The sequence below is a fragment of the Geotrypetes seraphini genome, chromosome 5 (assembly GCF_902459505.1).
Source record: "Geotrypetes seraphini chromosome 5, aGeoSer1.1, whole genome shotgun sequence".
NCBI classification, from domain to species: Eukaryota; Metazoa; Chordata; class Amphibia; order Gymnophiona; family Dermophiidae; genus Geotrypetes; species Geotrypetes seraphini.
This window is the reverse complement of record NC_047088.1, coordinates 2,977,629-2,992,969: the sequence shown is the minus strand read 5'-3', so window position 1 is coordinate 2,992,969 and position 15,341 is coordinate 2,977,629. Positions and strand designations below refer to the sequence as shown.

The 15,341-nt window shown below is 43.3% G+C and overlaps 1 protein-coding gene across 1 annotated transcript in view; it reads right to left on the bottom strand.

Moving 5' to 3' along the window:
- Positions 1–15,341, bottom strand: part of MED12 (mediator complex subunit 12) — a 708,291-nt gene that overhangs the window by 581,849 nt on the left and 111,101 nt on the right. Inside the window, exons 8-9 of the mRNA XM_033943934.1 lie at positions 13,553–13,699; positions 12,572–12,671 (exon numbers count right to left, since the gene is read on the bottom strand). Coding sequence (XP_033799825.1) covers positions 12,572–12,671; positions 13,553–13,699 — 247 coding nt within the window. The remainder of the gene's footprint in view (positions 1–12,571; positions 12,672–13,552; positions 13,700–15,341) is intronic.

Here is a 15,341-nt window from a genome sequence, read left to right as displayed (position 1 = left end):
CTAATAAGTTATCAAACAACATGGGGTCTAAAATACCAACACAAATTTGATCTATGTAGTTTTTTATGCTCTGTGTAATATAAAAATAAAAAAATAAAAATATCTCGTTTATTTCAATAAAATACACATAAGAAATTAAAAATAAAAATGTGATAAAAATGCAGTTAGTACTTTAAAGTGCTTAGAAAAGTGCCTTAAAGTGCTTAAAAGTGCTTGTAACGTGCTCAGTAACCAACCAAAAAGTGCAAAAGTACCAGCGCTGGTTGTAATGAGGGACCATCATTGCACTGAATCATCCCTCCTGCCCTCCGTTTCACGCAATAACATATAAGGTAATAAATAATAAATAGTTCATTCGTTACTTATCTGATGAATAGCAAAGGAGGCAGGTTATTGCAATCAAGCCTTCCTTCGACTCGAGTTTCGCAACAGCGTCGTCAGGAAGGGGGCTAAAAGGAAATAAAAAATATATAAAAAATGTTACCTTATCCGTGACTTTTTAGTTGAAAATTCAAAAATGTAAACTTTATTAGATCATAATTATAATTAACATGGGAATCCTTCCATAGTATAAGTACTTATATTATAATAATGTTTATAAACTTACTCTCAGAACCACAGAAACCCAGACTAACCTATCAAAGTTGGAACCATTCAATTTCTTCATTCATGCCTCCGGGACTTAGGGGTCCTTTTATCAAGGCTTGGTAGGGGTTTAACGCACGGAATACCGCGCGTTAAACCGCCTGCCGTGCTAGTCGCTAACGCCTCCGTTGACGAGGCGTTAGTATTTTGGCTTGCCACAGGGGTTAGCGCATGATGAAATGTCCGACGCGCTAACCCCCGTAGCGCACCTTGATAAAAGGAGCCCTTAGTGTCTGTCACTCATGTATAAATCTAAATTCCTCCATTAGTAATCTATGGGAGCTAGCACCCCCTCTTAGCAGAAATATCTGTTTTAAAACAGTGTATCTAAAATCATTAATTTGATGACCTGCTTCGACCCAATGAGAAACAATAGGAGCTTGAAGTTGTTTACGCCTAACATTAGAAAGGTGTTCTCCCATTCGTACTTTTACTTTTCTTTTAGTGTGAGCTATATAGAGTTTATTACAAGGGCAGATTATGCTGTAAACATCTTCAGCTGAATCACAATTAGTATTGGTTCTCAAAAAGAATTACTATTTAATTTTTCTGCCATATGTAGGGGCAATATACACAGTGATTACAGGCACTATGGGGGACACCAATGGAGTTATTTCTATTATGGGGGTTATGACTATGTTTAATCATTTCCCCGATATTACTGCCTCTTCTAAAGGCAAATTTTGGAAGATATTGTAACTTGAGGGTTCCAACTTTGATAGGTTAGTTTAAATTAGAAGAGGCGGGTATTAGAAGTTCTCAACTGGCAAGGTATGTTACAAAATTTGCATCACTTTGTGACGTGTTCATTTCAGAGCATATTTAAATTAAGGTTACCAGCGACGGAGTTCCGCTCTGCTTACGTTACCCTCTTTGAGGTGTTCCGGGTTCATGTGGTTCTGAGAGTAAGTTTATAAACATAATTTAAGTACTTATACTATCAAAGGATTCCCATGTTAATTTTAATTATGATCTAATAAAGTTTACATTTTTGAATTTTCAACTAAAAAGTCATGGATGATGTAACTTTTTTATATATTTTTTATTTCCTCTTAGCTCCCTTCCTGACAACACGAAACTTGAGTCGAAGGGAGGCATGACTGCAATAACCTGCCTCCTTTACTATTCATCAGATAAGTAACGAATGAACTGTTTATTATTTATTACCTTATATGTTATTGCGTGAAACGGAGGGCAGGAGGGATGATTCAGTGCAATGATGGTCCCTCATTACAACCAGGGTCGGTACTTTTGCACTTTTTGGTTGGTTACTGAGCACTTTACAAGCACTTTTAAGCACTGTAAGGCACTTTTCTAAGCACTTTAAAATACTAACTGCATTTTTATCACATTTTTATTTTTAATTTCTTATGTGTATTTTATTGAAATAAACTTGTGGAGATATTTTTTTGACTATATATTTAACACAAGTAATTCTAGTTAATACTTCTTAGTTTTTTTAGTAATATAAAAAAAACATCATTTGTGTTGTGGCAGAAGATTTTAGAGCCTTGAATGATGAAGACTGTATTTGTTGCTAATCAATTGAAGAAAATTTCCCTTTTTGTAATATTTTATACCAGGAAGGAGCTTCAACTTTTTTTAGGCTTAGATCAGTGGTTCCCAAACCTGTCCTGGGGGACCCCCAGCCAGTCAGGTTTTCAAGATATCCCTAATGAATATGCATGAGAGAGATTTGCATATAATGGAAGTGACTGGTATGCAAATCTCTCTCATGCATATTCATTAGGGATATCTTGAAAATCTGACTGGCTGGGGGTCCCCCAGGACAGGTTTGGGAACCACTGGCTTAGATCCTCATACCACTGAAGAACCATGAGCGTATCAGAAACCAGTGAATTTGACTGAAGATGTGTTTTGATACAGTGCATAAACTGAAGCCAGTGAAAAAACTGGCTGACTGGCAAGTTGAAATGTAGTGACAGTTTTTGGAAGACCATTTAATTATCTTCGCACTACTCGTTCTTTTTCATTTTTAGTTTCATTTAATTTCGTTTACCTTTAATTTCATTTAGACGATCGCCTTTGGCCGTTTTGATCGCCTTCGATCGCCTTCAACCGCTGCATCGTGGCAGAGAGCCATCGGGCGCCGGGGTGGAGAGCTGCACGCCGTGGCCAGGAGCTGGGGCAGTGAGGCGGCGGAGAGCTGAGGCCAGGACGCCTCGTGAACCACCACTGTCGATCTCCGCCTAACATCAGCCCGCCCGGTATCCACCCAACCTTCGGCCCATCTGGCCCACGCGCCCTGGGAGAGAAGAATCGCCCACATGCCACAGTAGAGAGCTGCCTGCTCCGCAGCATAGAGCCGAGGCAAGGCGCGGCAGAGAGCCAAGATCAGGGCTGAGGCCACCTCGGGAGACCTACAACAGTGCCGCTCTCCCCACCAGCGCCGCCACCACCCACAACAGTGGTGCTCCCCGGACGCAGTGGTGGAGCATAGAGACACGATCCGAGGTTGAGATATGAGCAACCATGCTCCCAAGCGCTGCGCCGGAGAGCCGAACGGGGAGTGCTGCAGAGGTTGCTGCTGCCCTGTCGGCCTTCAGTGGCTTTGAGCTTCATTGTGGAACCATCGCGGGGAGGAGAGGGAGAGCGGTTGCCTGACCCCGTGGGCAGACAGTCTGTGGGAAACCTGGAGGATCGGCACTGATACCAGAGGGCCGGGGATTGAAGCAGGAGCCCGATCCTGCAAGCAAACAAATTGATTCCCCATCCCCCGAACCAACAGGGAAACCTATAAATCAACACTGATACCAGCAGGGAAACTTAAAAAATCAGCAGCAATACCAGCACCGATACCAGCGAATTAGAAACATAGAAACATAGAACATGATGGCAGAAAAGGGCCATGGCCCATCTAGTCTGCCCACACTAATGGCCCACCCTCTAACTACCTCCATGAAGAGATCCCACATGCCAATCCCATCTTTTCTTAAAATCTGGCATGCTGCTGGCCTCAATTACCTGTTAACATAAGAACATAAGAATTGCCATTGCTGAGTCAGACCAGTGGTCTATCATGCCCAGCAGTCCGCTCACGCGGCGGCCCTCTGGTCTAAGACCAGCACCCTAACTGAGACTAGCCCTACCAGCGCATGTTCTTGTTCAACAGAAACTTGTCTAACTTTGTCTTGAATCCTTGGAGGGTGTTTTCCCCTATAACAGCCTCTGAAAGGGTGTTCCAACTTTCTACCACTCTCTGGGTGAAGAAGAACTTCCTTACGTTTGTACGGAATCTATCCCCTTTCAACTTTAGAGAGTGCCCTCTTATTCTCCCTACCTTGGAGAGGGTGAACAACCTGTCCTTATCTACTAAGTCTATCCCCTTCAGTACCTTGAATGTTTCGATCATGTCCCCTCTCAATCTCCTCTGTTCAAGAGAGAAGAGGCCCAGATTCTCTAATCTTTCGCTGTACGGCAGCTCCTCCAGCCTCTTAACCAAATTAGTCGCTCTTCTCTGGATCCTTTCGAGTAGTACCATGTCCTTCTTCAGGTACGGCGACCAGTGCTGGAAGATTATTCCAGCGATCAACCACCCTTTCGGTGAAGAAATATTTTCTGATGTCGCCATGAAATTTCCCACCCCTGATTTTCAACGGATGTCCTCTTGTTGCCGTGGATCCTTTAAGGAAAAAGAGATCCTCTTCCACCTCGATACGGCCTGTGACATATTTGAACGTCTTGATCATGTCTCCCCTCTCTCTGCGTTCCTCGAGTGAGTACAGTTGCAACTTACCCAGTCGTTCCTCATATGGGAGATCCTTGAGACCTGAGACCATCCTGGTGGCCATTCGCTGAACCGACTCAACTCTCCGCACATCTTTTTGATAATGCGGCCTCCAGAATTGTACACAGTATTCCAGATGGGGTCTCACCACGGATCTGTACAACGGCATTATGACCTCGGGCTTACGGCTGACGAAACTTTTACGGATACAGCCCTGGATGAAGCTTTCTCCACTTGATTGGCAGTCTTCATGTCTTCGTTAATGATCACCCCCAAGTCACGTTCTGCTACAGTCCTTGCTAGGATCTCACCATTTAGGGTGTAGGTCCTGCATGGATTTTTGCCACCAAGGTGTATGACCTTGCATTTTTTGGCATTGAAACTTTGTTGCCAAGTCTTTGACCAATGCTCCAGCGGGAGTAGGTCCTGCGTCATACTGTCGGCCATTGAGCTTTTGTCGGGCACTGTGCTTTCATCTGTTGTGCGGTTGACTACTATGTTGCATAGTTTGCCGTCATCGGCAAATAATGTAATTTTACCTCGAAGCCCCTCAGCCAAGTCTCTTCCGAAGATGTTAAATAGGATCGGGCCCAAGACCGAGCCCTGCGGCACTCCGCTGATCACCTCCGTCGTATCGGAGAGGGTACCATTTACCACTACCCTCTGAAGTCTACCTCTAAGCCAGTCCCTAACCCATGCGGTTAATGTTTCACCCAGTCCCATCGAACCCATCTTGCTCAATAACCTGCGGTGTGGGACGCTATCAAACGCTTTGCTGAAGTCCAAGTACACGACGTCCAGGGACTCCCCTATATCCAGCTTTCTTGTTACCCATCAAAGAAGCTGATCAGATTTGATTGGCAGGACCTTCCCTTCGTAAAACCATGTTGATGGGGATCTCGTAGATTCTCCTCGTTCAGGATCGTATCCAATTGGCATTTGATTAGTGTTTCCATAAGTTTACTCACTATCGATGTGAGACTCACCAGTCTATAATTCTCAGCCTCCGTCCTGCATCCCTTTTTGTGGAGTGGAATGACGTTAGCCATTTTCCAATCCAACGGGACTCTTCCTGTACTTAGAGAAAGATTGAAGAGCGCGGATAACGGTTCCGCTAGGACGTCACTCAACTCCCTGAGCACTCTGGGGTGTAGTTTGTCCGGTCCCATAGCTTTGTTCACCTTGAGTCTTGATAGCTCCTCGTAGACACTGCTGGGCGTAAACTTGAAATTTCAAAACGGGTCTTCCGAGTTTTCTCTCGTTGGCAGCTGAGGGCCGGATCCCGGCACCTCGCAAGTGAAGACCGAGCAGAAGTATTCATTTAAAAGTTTGGCTTTGTTGGAGTCCGATTCTACATAGTTTCCATTGGGTTTCCTAAGGCGAACTATCCCATCTGTGTTTCTTTTTCTGTCACTAATATACCGGAAGAAGGATTTATCGCCCTTCTTGATGTTCTTCGCAAGGTTCTCCTCCATTCGGAGTTTGGCCTCCCTGACTGCCGTTTTGACCGCTTTGACTTTGCCAGATAGTGTTCCTTGGATTCTCACTTCCCTGATTGTTTGTAGAGGATGAATGCTCTTTTATTCTTTTTTATGAGGTCTGAGATCTCCGCAGAGAACCACTGGTCTATTGTTTCTTCGCCGTTTACTTACTGATTTGACGTAGCGGTTGGTTGCTTCGTGTAAGGTTGATTTCAGAGTTGACCACATTACCTCTACATTATCTGTTTCGGCATGGTTTTGCAGTGCCCGATGGACGAAATCTCCCATGCTTTCGAAGTTTGTGCCCTTAAAGTTGAGGACCTTGGTTGATGTGCTTGACTTAGTGAAACCTTTCCTGAGGTTGAACCATATCATGTTGTGGTCACTGGAGGCCAACGTATCGCCTACCAAGATCTCTGTGACACTTTCTCCGTTGGTAAGTTTAGGTCTAGAATCGCCCGATCCCTAGTGGGCTCTAATACCATTTGTCTGAGTCTCGCTCCCTTTATAGAGGTTAATAGCTTCCTGCTGCCGCTGGTCGTAGCGGAAAGATTGTTCCAATCCACATCAGGCATATTGAAGTCTCCTAACAATACTGTGTCTCCACGCCCATCTGCCCATCCCCTGAACCAGCGGGGAAACTTAAAACCAACACCGATACCAGTGGGGAAACTTAAAAATCAGCACCAATACCAGTGGGCAGGAGCCCGACCCTGCAGGCAAGAGAATTTTCCGCCCATCCCCCAAACCAGCAGGGAAACTCAAAACTAGCACCAACACCAGCGAGGAAACTTATAAATCAGCACCGATACCAGCGGAGGCAGGAGCCCGAACCTGCAGGCAAGAGAATTGATCCACCCATCCCCGAACCAGCGTGGAAACTCAAGAACCAGCACCTATACCAGCGGGGAAACTCATAAATCAGCATAGATACCAGTGGGCAGCAGGAGAGAGAGGCAGAAGCCCAAGCCTGCAGGCAAGCGATCCACCCCCCACCCCCGAACCAGTGGGAAACTTAAAATCACCTATCTGATTCACCGTTATTTAATTATCCTAGAAACAGGAAGTATCAGAAACTCCAAATAGCCACTAGGACAAGAAGGAGTCAGTTTAACCTACAAGCATGCATCTCCTATCGCTCCTACTAATCTATTTAATATGCAATAACATTAAGGATGTTAAGTCACTCTATCCACAGCTACACTTAACCCATTACCCTGTTTTACACACTAGGTTTATAATCAACCAACAAGATAGAGAAAATCAGATCAAGGTAATCTCAAGAAATGGAAGACATCAACGTACCCCAAAAAACAAAAGGATAAGGGAAGTAAAACCTATCAGAACAACTACAACCACCAAACCTATCGCATCTACTTCCGTTCCCTGTGCATATCTCAACACCAGATCTGTTATGAACAAAGCATTCTTAATTAAAGATTGGATCACCAACAAGCAAATAGCCTGTCTCTTTCTAACAGAAACGTGGCTTCTGTCTGAAGCTGACCCAATAATAAATGATCTCATACCAGATAATTTTAAAATACAAATGCTAAATCGCGAAGGAAGAAGAGGGGGAGGATTAGCAATTGTCGCCAAAGAAGGATTTGTAGTTGAACTTCTGGATTCCAAAATGACCGATCAATTAGAAATATTAGCTTGCAAAATTAGCAATAAGGAACTAGAAGACTCCCTTTCTTGTATACTATTCTATGTTCCGCCGAAAAGATGGCCAAAAGCTAGAGAGGACTTTTGCAAATTTGTCCTACACAACTCAATCACTTCATCACATAACCTAATCGCAGGAGATATAAACTTACATCTAGATGAAATAGACAATCCAGAAGCGAAAGATTTTAAAAACTTTCTTTCGCTACTCAATTACAATTTCCCTTCACCCACTCAAACGCATGAAAAAGGCCATCACCTAGATATGGTAGCGATGTCCATAAAGGAAAACACAAACCCTCCCATCTCTCTCTCAAACGGTACCTGGTGTCATGATATCTGGTCCGACCATTTCACATATTATTTCAATCTAATTTGGACCCAGCTAAAAACTAAGACACACCCACAGACAAAAAGAGATCACCTCACAAGGGGCCATATCAATCCAGAGGAATATTGGTCACAATATGATCTACAAGCGAAGATAGAAGAAGAAGAAGGAGTTGACTTCCATGCTCACTGGATGAAAACTAGCACGTCCATCTTAGATAAAATTGCTCCAATACAAAAGAGCAAAAGCTGCTCAAACAAATACAACCAATGGTTTGACGTCGAACTCCTAACAATGAAACAATCAGTAAGACGATTAGAGAGAATCTGGAAAAAAATAGGAAAAATGTCAGACCGAAACATCTGGAGATCCAACATAAAACTCTACAAACAACAGATAAAAGAAAAACGTAAAACATTTTACTCGTCCAAAATCAACTCATCTAATACTGGCTCAAAAGGAGCCAATACAAAAGAACTGTTCAACATAGTTACAAATTTATTCGACACCACACACCGCACTCAACCCATGCATAATGCCAAACTACCCTCAGCAAACGAACTAGCACAACATTTCTTCTCAAAAATCAAAAACCTAAGAAACAACTACTCAACAATTCCTGCATACGAACATCAATCAATTGATATACCAAGAAATGAAATACCAGCAGATATGATCTGGAGTTCCTTCCACAACTCAGATTGGAATAACTACATCAAATTATATAACAAAGACTCTAATTCATACTGTGTCTTGGACTCATGTCCCCCAGAGATTATGAAAGCAGCTCCATTAGGCTTTAAATTATCCCTATTGAATTATCTAACCAATAACCTATATAATGGAAATTTCCTCACCAACAATGATCATATTATAATAACCCCAATCCCAAAAAATTGTAAAAGAACCAGCAACATCAATAACTAACTATAGACCTGTAGCATCTATTCCATTTATGGTAAAAATCATGGAAGGACTGGTACACACCCAACTAATGGAATACCTTGACCAATTCTCCCTCCTGCATGAAACTCAATCTGGTTTTAGGCCTCTATTTAGCACTGAAACATTAATTGCGGCCATTCTGGACAATCTGCGCTACTTGTTCAGTAAGGGCCTCAAAGCCCTAATCATGCAATTTGACATGAGTTCCGCCTTTGACTTGGTGGACCATGGAAAACTGTTACAATGCCTAGACGCATTTGGAATCAGAGGAGAAGTACTGAACTGGTTTTGAGGTTTCCTTACATCACGCACATACCAAGTCCATTTTAATCACGATCTCTCAGATACATGGAGCAATCCATCTGGCGTGCCACAAGGATCACCGCTATCCCCTTTGCTCTTCAATGTTTACATGTCCTCATTGGGTACACAACTATCCCAGCTGGGGATAAAACTATTTAGCTACGTTGACGACTTCACGATAATCATCCCATTCACCAACTCTGTCTCAGAAGTCACCCCCAAAGCAACAGAAGTTTTAAATCGGATGGAGCGATGGATGACCAAATTCAGACTAAAACTAAACTCAGAGAAAACAAAATTTTTCATAGCAGCGCCATACCCGCTCGACACTAAAGCACAAATGTGCATCAACAACCTTAGTTATCCAATTCAACCCACTATGAAGATAATGGGTGTAACACTGGACCAAAACCAAAAGGTTGACTCCTTGATCAGAAAAATCTTTCACACCCTCTGGAACCTTCGGTCCATCAGAGCTTACTTCGATGCCTCTTCATTTCGAATTCTAGTACAATCCCTTATTCTGAGTCAACTTGATTATTGTAACATCGCCTACTTGGCACTTCCCCAGAAGTACATGCGGCGATTGCAACTAGTTCAAAATACAGCGGTTAGACTACTTTGTGGACTGAAGAAGTTTGATCATGTGACACCTTCCTATCGACTTCTACACTGGCTACCGATGGAGGCACGTATGAAATTCAAGTTTGGTTGTTTTTGCTTCAAGGTACTCTATGGCTTAGCCTCTAAATACATAGCAGACCTTTTCTCTTTCTCAACCAACAGACACAAGCGAAGCTCACACCTGAACTTCGTTTCTCCACCGGTTAAAGGTTATAAATTTAAAAGTCATCATCAACATCTTCTCGCACATCAAGCAGCATTATGGGGTAAAGACCTTGAACAATTGCTTGTGCCTACTACCTATGGAGAATTCAGGAAACGCCTGAAAACACATCTATTCCTGAAATATTTAGGAAACCAACCTATTCAATCTTAGTCCTTAATAACCGAGCGCAAGAACCACCTGTCGCTAAATCTGTACTTTGTTTATTGATTCAATCTGTAACTTTGGTTATTCACTCAACCTGTAACATTTCTAATCATTGTAAACCGCATAGAACTTCACGGTCCTGCGGTATATAAAATTATTATTATTTCCATCCATCAAGTGATCAAAAGACCATATTCCCAGTCTACGCCATGATTTCCATTCAATGTATTGACCTTGGATTTTAAACTGAGGATTATGCTAAACAGGTGACTGGGTAGTACTGTTCCATTTGATCTTTGTTTGATTATCCATTTCTATAATGGCAGATTTGGATGTGGCTAAAGTCTCGAACAACCTCTTAAGAACCATATCCACTCTGCAATCCTGCATATCCTTTAACACCATGCCTCCCTTGCTCGGAAGGAAGGTGCGCTTTGTAACCTGCACTACCAAGGAATCCACCTTGGGTTAAGTGAACAGTTGACGACACTCCTGTGCCATCAGATACAGCCGAGCAATAGTCCTGGTAACTTTAAAGAACCCTTCTGGAGCATCCCAATGCTCCATGACCAACACATTAATATCAGGATGCCAGGGAAACGTAGAAGACTAGGCTCTCACTCCACTCATAATAAAAGGAGGAAGTAGAGGGGACCTGCTGGGAGTCCAAGTTTAACTGCCGAAGCGAATCAGATTCAACAGAGCTGAGGGTTTGAACAACCAGAGAACCATGGGACCATCTCCTGGATCAAGAGCCACCATGGGGTCTAATGCACCTGACTGCAACCCTGCATCCCCCGACAGGGAGGACGCATCCTGTGACATCAATGGCATAGTAAGAGACTCATCATCATCTTAATCCCCCTAGGAAGTCTCCTAGAGTCTGGTCAGCTATAGCCAGTGAGATAGATGCACCCTGGGAGCCCCTGCCCCCTCGTGAGCTGTCTGAAGATCAGCTGTACTGAAAGGCTCTCCACATCAAATTAATTCTGGATAAAATACCAAACTAGGCAGCACTCAGTCTCCTTTGATGACTCCAGTTTACATCTCTTAGGCTCCACGGTCTCCGCACCCCTGTGCTTAGAATGACATCCTTTCCAGGATACCGAAAGGAAAGTTGCCCTAATGAACGGGCTTCCTGCCTGTTCTTCGGCTCTAGAGAGCAACGGGGAGGCTAAGCCAGGAGGCTAAGCCAGCCACTCCTACACGCCCCAATTACATGTTGCATGGTACGAGGTGCAAGGACACGCTTCGAGCACCCATCCAGTGCAAACCTGGCATGAATTAGGGTCTCCATCCCTGCCAGTTTTGAGGCAAAATGAGGTGATTTGAAACTTCTGGAGAACTTTGAAAAAAATAAAATAAAATAAATTAAAAAAAAAAAAAATCAGGAAATCCAAGATGGCTGTCACAGTAGCGTTTTTGCACCAAAAAACGACTCAAACATGCTAAAACAAAATGAAAAAACTAGTAATTCTAGGATTTTAGAGGTGGGGTTACATCAAGAAACAGGCAGAAGGCAGAAACCTTCAAGAACAACATTTGCAGACCCCCCCCTGATCTTCCTCATCAGCTGTAACAGCTTTACTCACTGTGCTGGCAATGCGCTGCAGCCTGCCTCAGCTCCAAAAGTAGCTGGATCAGGGAGAAGAAATCACTTCCTCAAACAGAACATCCTTCAAGCGCTGAATCTTCGGGATGTCAGTCTAACCAGTTTCTGACTGAGCCTCCAACCCCCCGAAGACGCGCATAAAAGAGGGGTAAGCAAAACACAGCCAGCATCCTGTGAGACACCACTGAGTCCCCTAAGGATGCCTAACAGCCTGCAGTCAAACCCCTGTAAGCAGTAGGTGAGCAGTGCTACCAGGGGAGGGCCCCGAACTCCAAAAAGGCTTCTGCAGGCTGAATAACAGGTACCACAAGGGATTAGCCTTTCAACTGCAGACCTCAGTCTGCTTCTCCTCCACTCAGGCAGAGCTGATCCTTCAACTATGTGAGCTCTTAGCACTGAAAGATGAAGAAAATATGCGAAAAAAAACAACAAAAATAAAGACATATGCAGAGCAGATCAGAAACATTCCTTGTATGGAAAATGAAAAACTGTAGGGGGCAGCAGGACCCTTTGTGAAGTAGGAAGGATTCAAAATCTGCAGTGGATTCCTTCTGCAAGAATCGCAAGCACTGGGATATAAGTCCCTCATCCAAAAGGGCACACCTATTGCACTAGAAAAATGTTTTGAGGTGAGCTCTGGTGATGCATTTCTAACTTTGCAGAGAAATGAAAATTGAGAAGGCAAGCATGACAGTTGTAGGTGGGAAGCGATGCTCATACATGGTGGAATGACTGAGTATATTTGAAGCTGGAGAAGCTTTCTATGGAGGTTCCATCAATGACATCACCCTTGCTATGAGGACACCATCACTTCAGTTGGAAGGGGATCAGAGCCACAATCTACCTGCTGTGGTTTCCTGGCACTTGTCAAAGGACCATCGGACTTCCACAGCCTGACCCCGCTCTTTTATCTGCTGCTCAATCTCACGCAACTTAGCCCGAACCTAAAAACACAAAGAAAACAAAAGCCTATCAGCAGATGTAACACACCCATACACTGGTATAACCCTAGCCCCGGGACGGGCAATTGGCTTGTAAGAGTCCCACAATTTGCATTGACATTTATTTGCATGCACTCCTTCCACTGTATGCAAAAAGATCTCATTGTGAAAATCCTAAAAACATAACCCACATAACTGGTTTTCAGTTCTCAAGGATTAAGTTTGCCTACCTTTGAGTTTATCTGGTCTGAGCTCATAACAAGACTACATATACTCAAAAACGTAAAGCAACCCCTGCCCACCATAAAACTCAGAAGTATATCATTAATCCAGTCGGCATTGGCAACTAGTAACATGAACCACAGTAAGGTTAGCCTCACATGCATCCAGACATATCAGCATAATTATTGCAATGTTCCTAACAAATGCAAGTCACTGGACATATAGTATATAAAAGGGGGATGTGGGAAACTAGCCTGGCTTCCCAGAGAGGTCAGCACATATTCAGTCAAGACACAGTTACATATAAAGATAATTTTTATTTGTTATCATTTGCCTTACACAAAATAGAATGAGTTTTACTTACCTCAGCCAAGCACATACAGGCCCCAGTCTGTTTTCCCAAGGCCTGCCTCTGCCTATCTCTAGGGAAAATTTGAGAGTTCCTCTTTCTCCCTTAGGGACCTCGCTAAAATAAACCCAGCCTGGGTAGAAATACCTCCTTCTTCTGAATCCTGCCCCTGTGACTCAACAGTGAGCTCCATAGCCCAGTGCATGCTGGGACCTATAGTTTGTTCCACATTTGATTAGTACCTCCTGCTGCCTGGGAGAAGGAAAACCCTATAATCTAGTATAGGGGAGTATCAGGGAACACAACTGCTCACCTGCTGTGTGAAAGCAGAGTTACCTCCTGGCATGGGAAGACTGGAGGGTGCAACAGGTAGATGGTCAAGTGGAGAACCTGTCTTTATCCTGCTGTCAGTCAGGGAATAGTGCCAGACCAAGGCACTGGGGCAGCACAGTACAATGCTCTGTAGAAAAGAAATAGAAGAACATAAGAGAAGGGATATTGCTCATATCTAACCTCAGATTACAAAAGGGAGAAAAGAAAAGGATCCTAGATCACTGGAGCCACAGAAGATTACAATCAGAGGACCAGGATTCTCATCCAAAAGGCCATTTGAAGGGCACTATCATTACAACCAGATTATCCTGTCAGTCACTTTTGAAGCCCAAATACGACTAGACTAGCTGACAACCAGGCCTCTTCTCTGAATTCTGCATTCATGGAAAAACCTTCAGGTCTGCATTTTTGGATCTTGTAATCCAGGGGTAGGCAATTTCGGTCCTTGAGAGCCACAGGAAGATCAGGCTTTCAGGATATCCACAATAAATATGCATGAGATACATTTGCATCTAAAGGAGGCAGTGCATGTAAATCCATCTCATATATATGCATTGTGGATATCCAATTGGGCTTTCATTTAGTAGGATTGAGATAGAAATGGTGTGTTGTTTTTTTTCCAAAGTCTTTATTCATTTTTCATCTTACATCAAGTACACAATATTACATCAATTGTACTTATACACATCACTTGAATTTCTTTCAATTATTATCTTAAATACATGTAATTTATTCCCTCCCCACCCACCCTTCAAATATTTAAACATAAATTTCGTATAAATATTACATTCTTATCTAATGATTAAACCTTAAATAGAACTTTATACCACCCCCCTTTCCCCTATTATAAATGTACTTTCTGTGGAAAATGGCGTCTAATCATTGCAACAAGTTGTCAATGGCCCCCATATCTTTTTAAAATTATTATAATTTCCTTTTTGTATGGCAATTGTTCTTTCCATTTTGTAAATATGGCACAACAAATTCCACCAAAAAGTATAGTTAAGTCTACTATAATTTTTCCAATTCTTGGTGATATGGTGTGTTTTGATGAGGTGGGGTAGAGAGTACCATTGTATTTGATGCATCATTATTGTATTAAGCGTCTTATGTTGTATTTGATGTTGTTTGCATCAATAAAATTGTTTGTGGATATCCTGAAAACCTGACCTACCTGTGGTTCTCGAGGACCGGAATTGTCTACCCCTGTTCTAACCTAATCTCTCGATGAAACTGCAGCCCGTTACACAACAAGATCAATGACACGGTGACAAAATTCATCACCGTTCCCGTCCCCGCGGATAACCGCGGGAAATAATCCCATGTCATTTTATAGTGTCTATTTTAACCTCAGTCCATCTACACCAGCATTCTTCAAAGCAAAGCTTGCGGGTCAGTAGCTGTGGCCATTCATACTCTGATTCTTCCCTCTCTCCTTAAAGAATGACATGAAGATGGTTTCCCGCGGTTATCCGCGGGGACGGGAACGGTGATGAATTTTGTCACCGTGTCATTCTCTAATCACAATTTTAAAACTTACTGTATATACTCAAATATAAACCGGGATTTTAAATGGGGGTCAGCACCCCCCCCCTCCCAGAATTATTGCAGGCTGCCGCCAGGCTCTGCACCCTGTCCCCCCTCTCTGCCCTGTCCTCGTACCTTCTCTGCCGATCCATGGTGGATGAGAAGGTGCAGCGGACAGGAGCGAGTTTTCCGTGCTCCTGCCCTACTGCTAACCCGGTCAGTGGTGGCTGCCGCAAGATTGG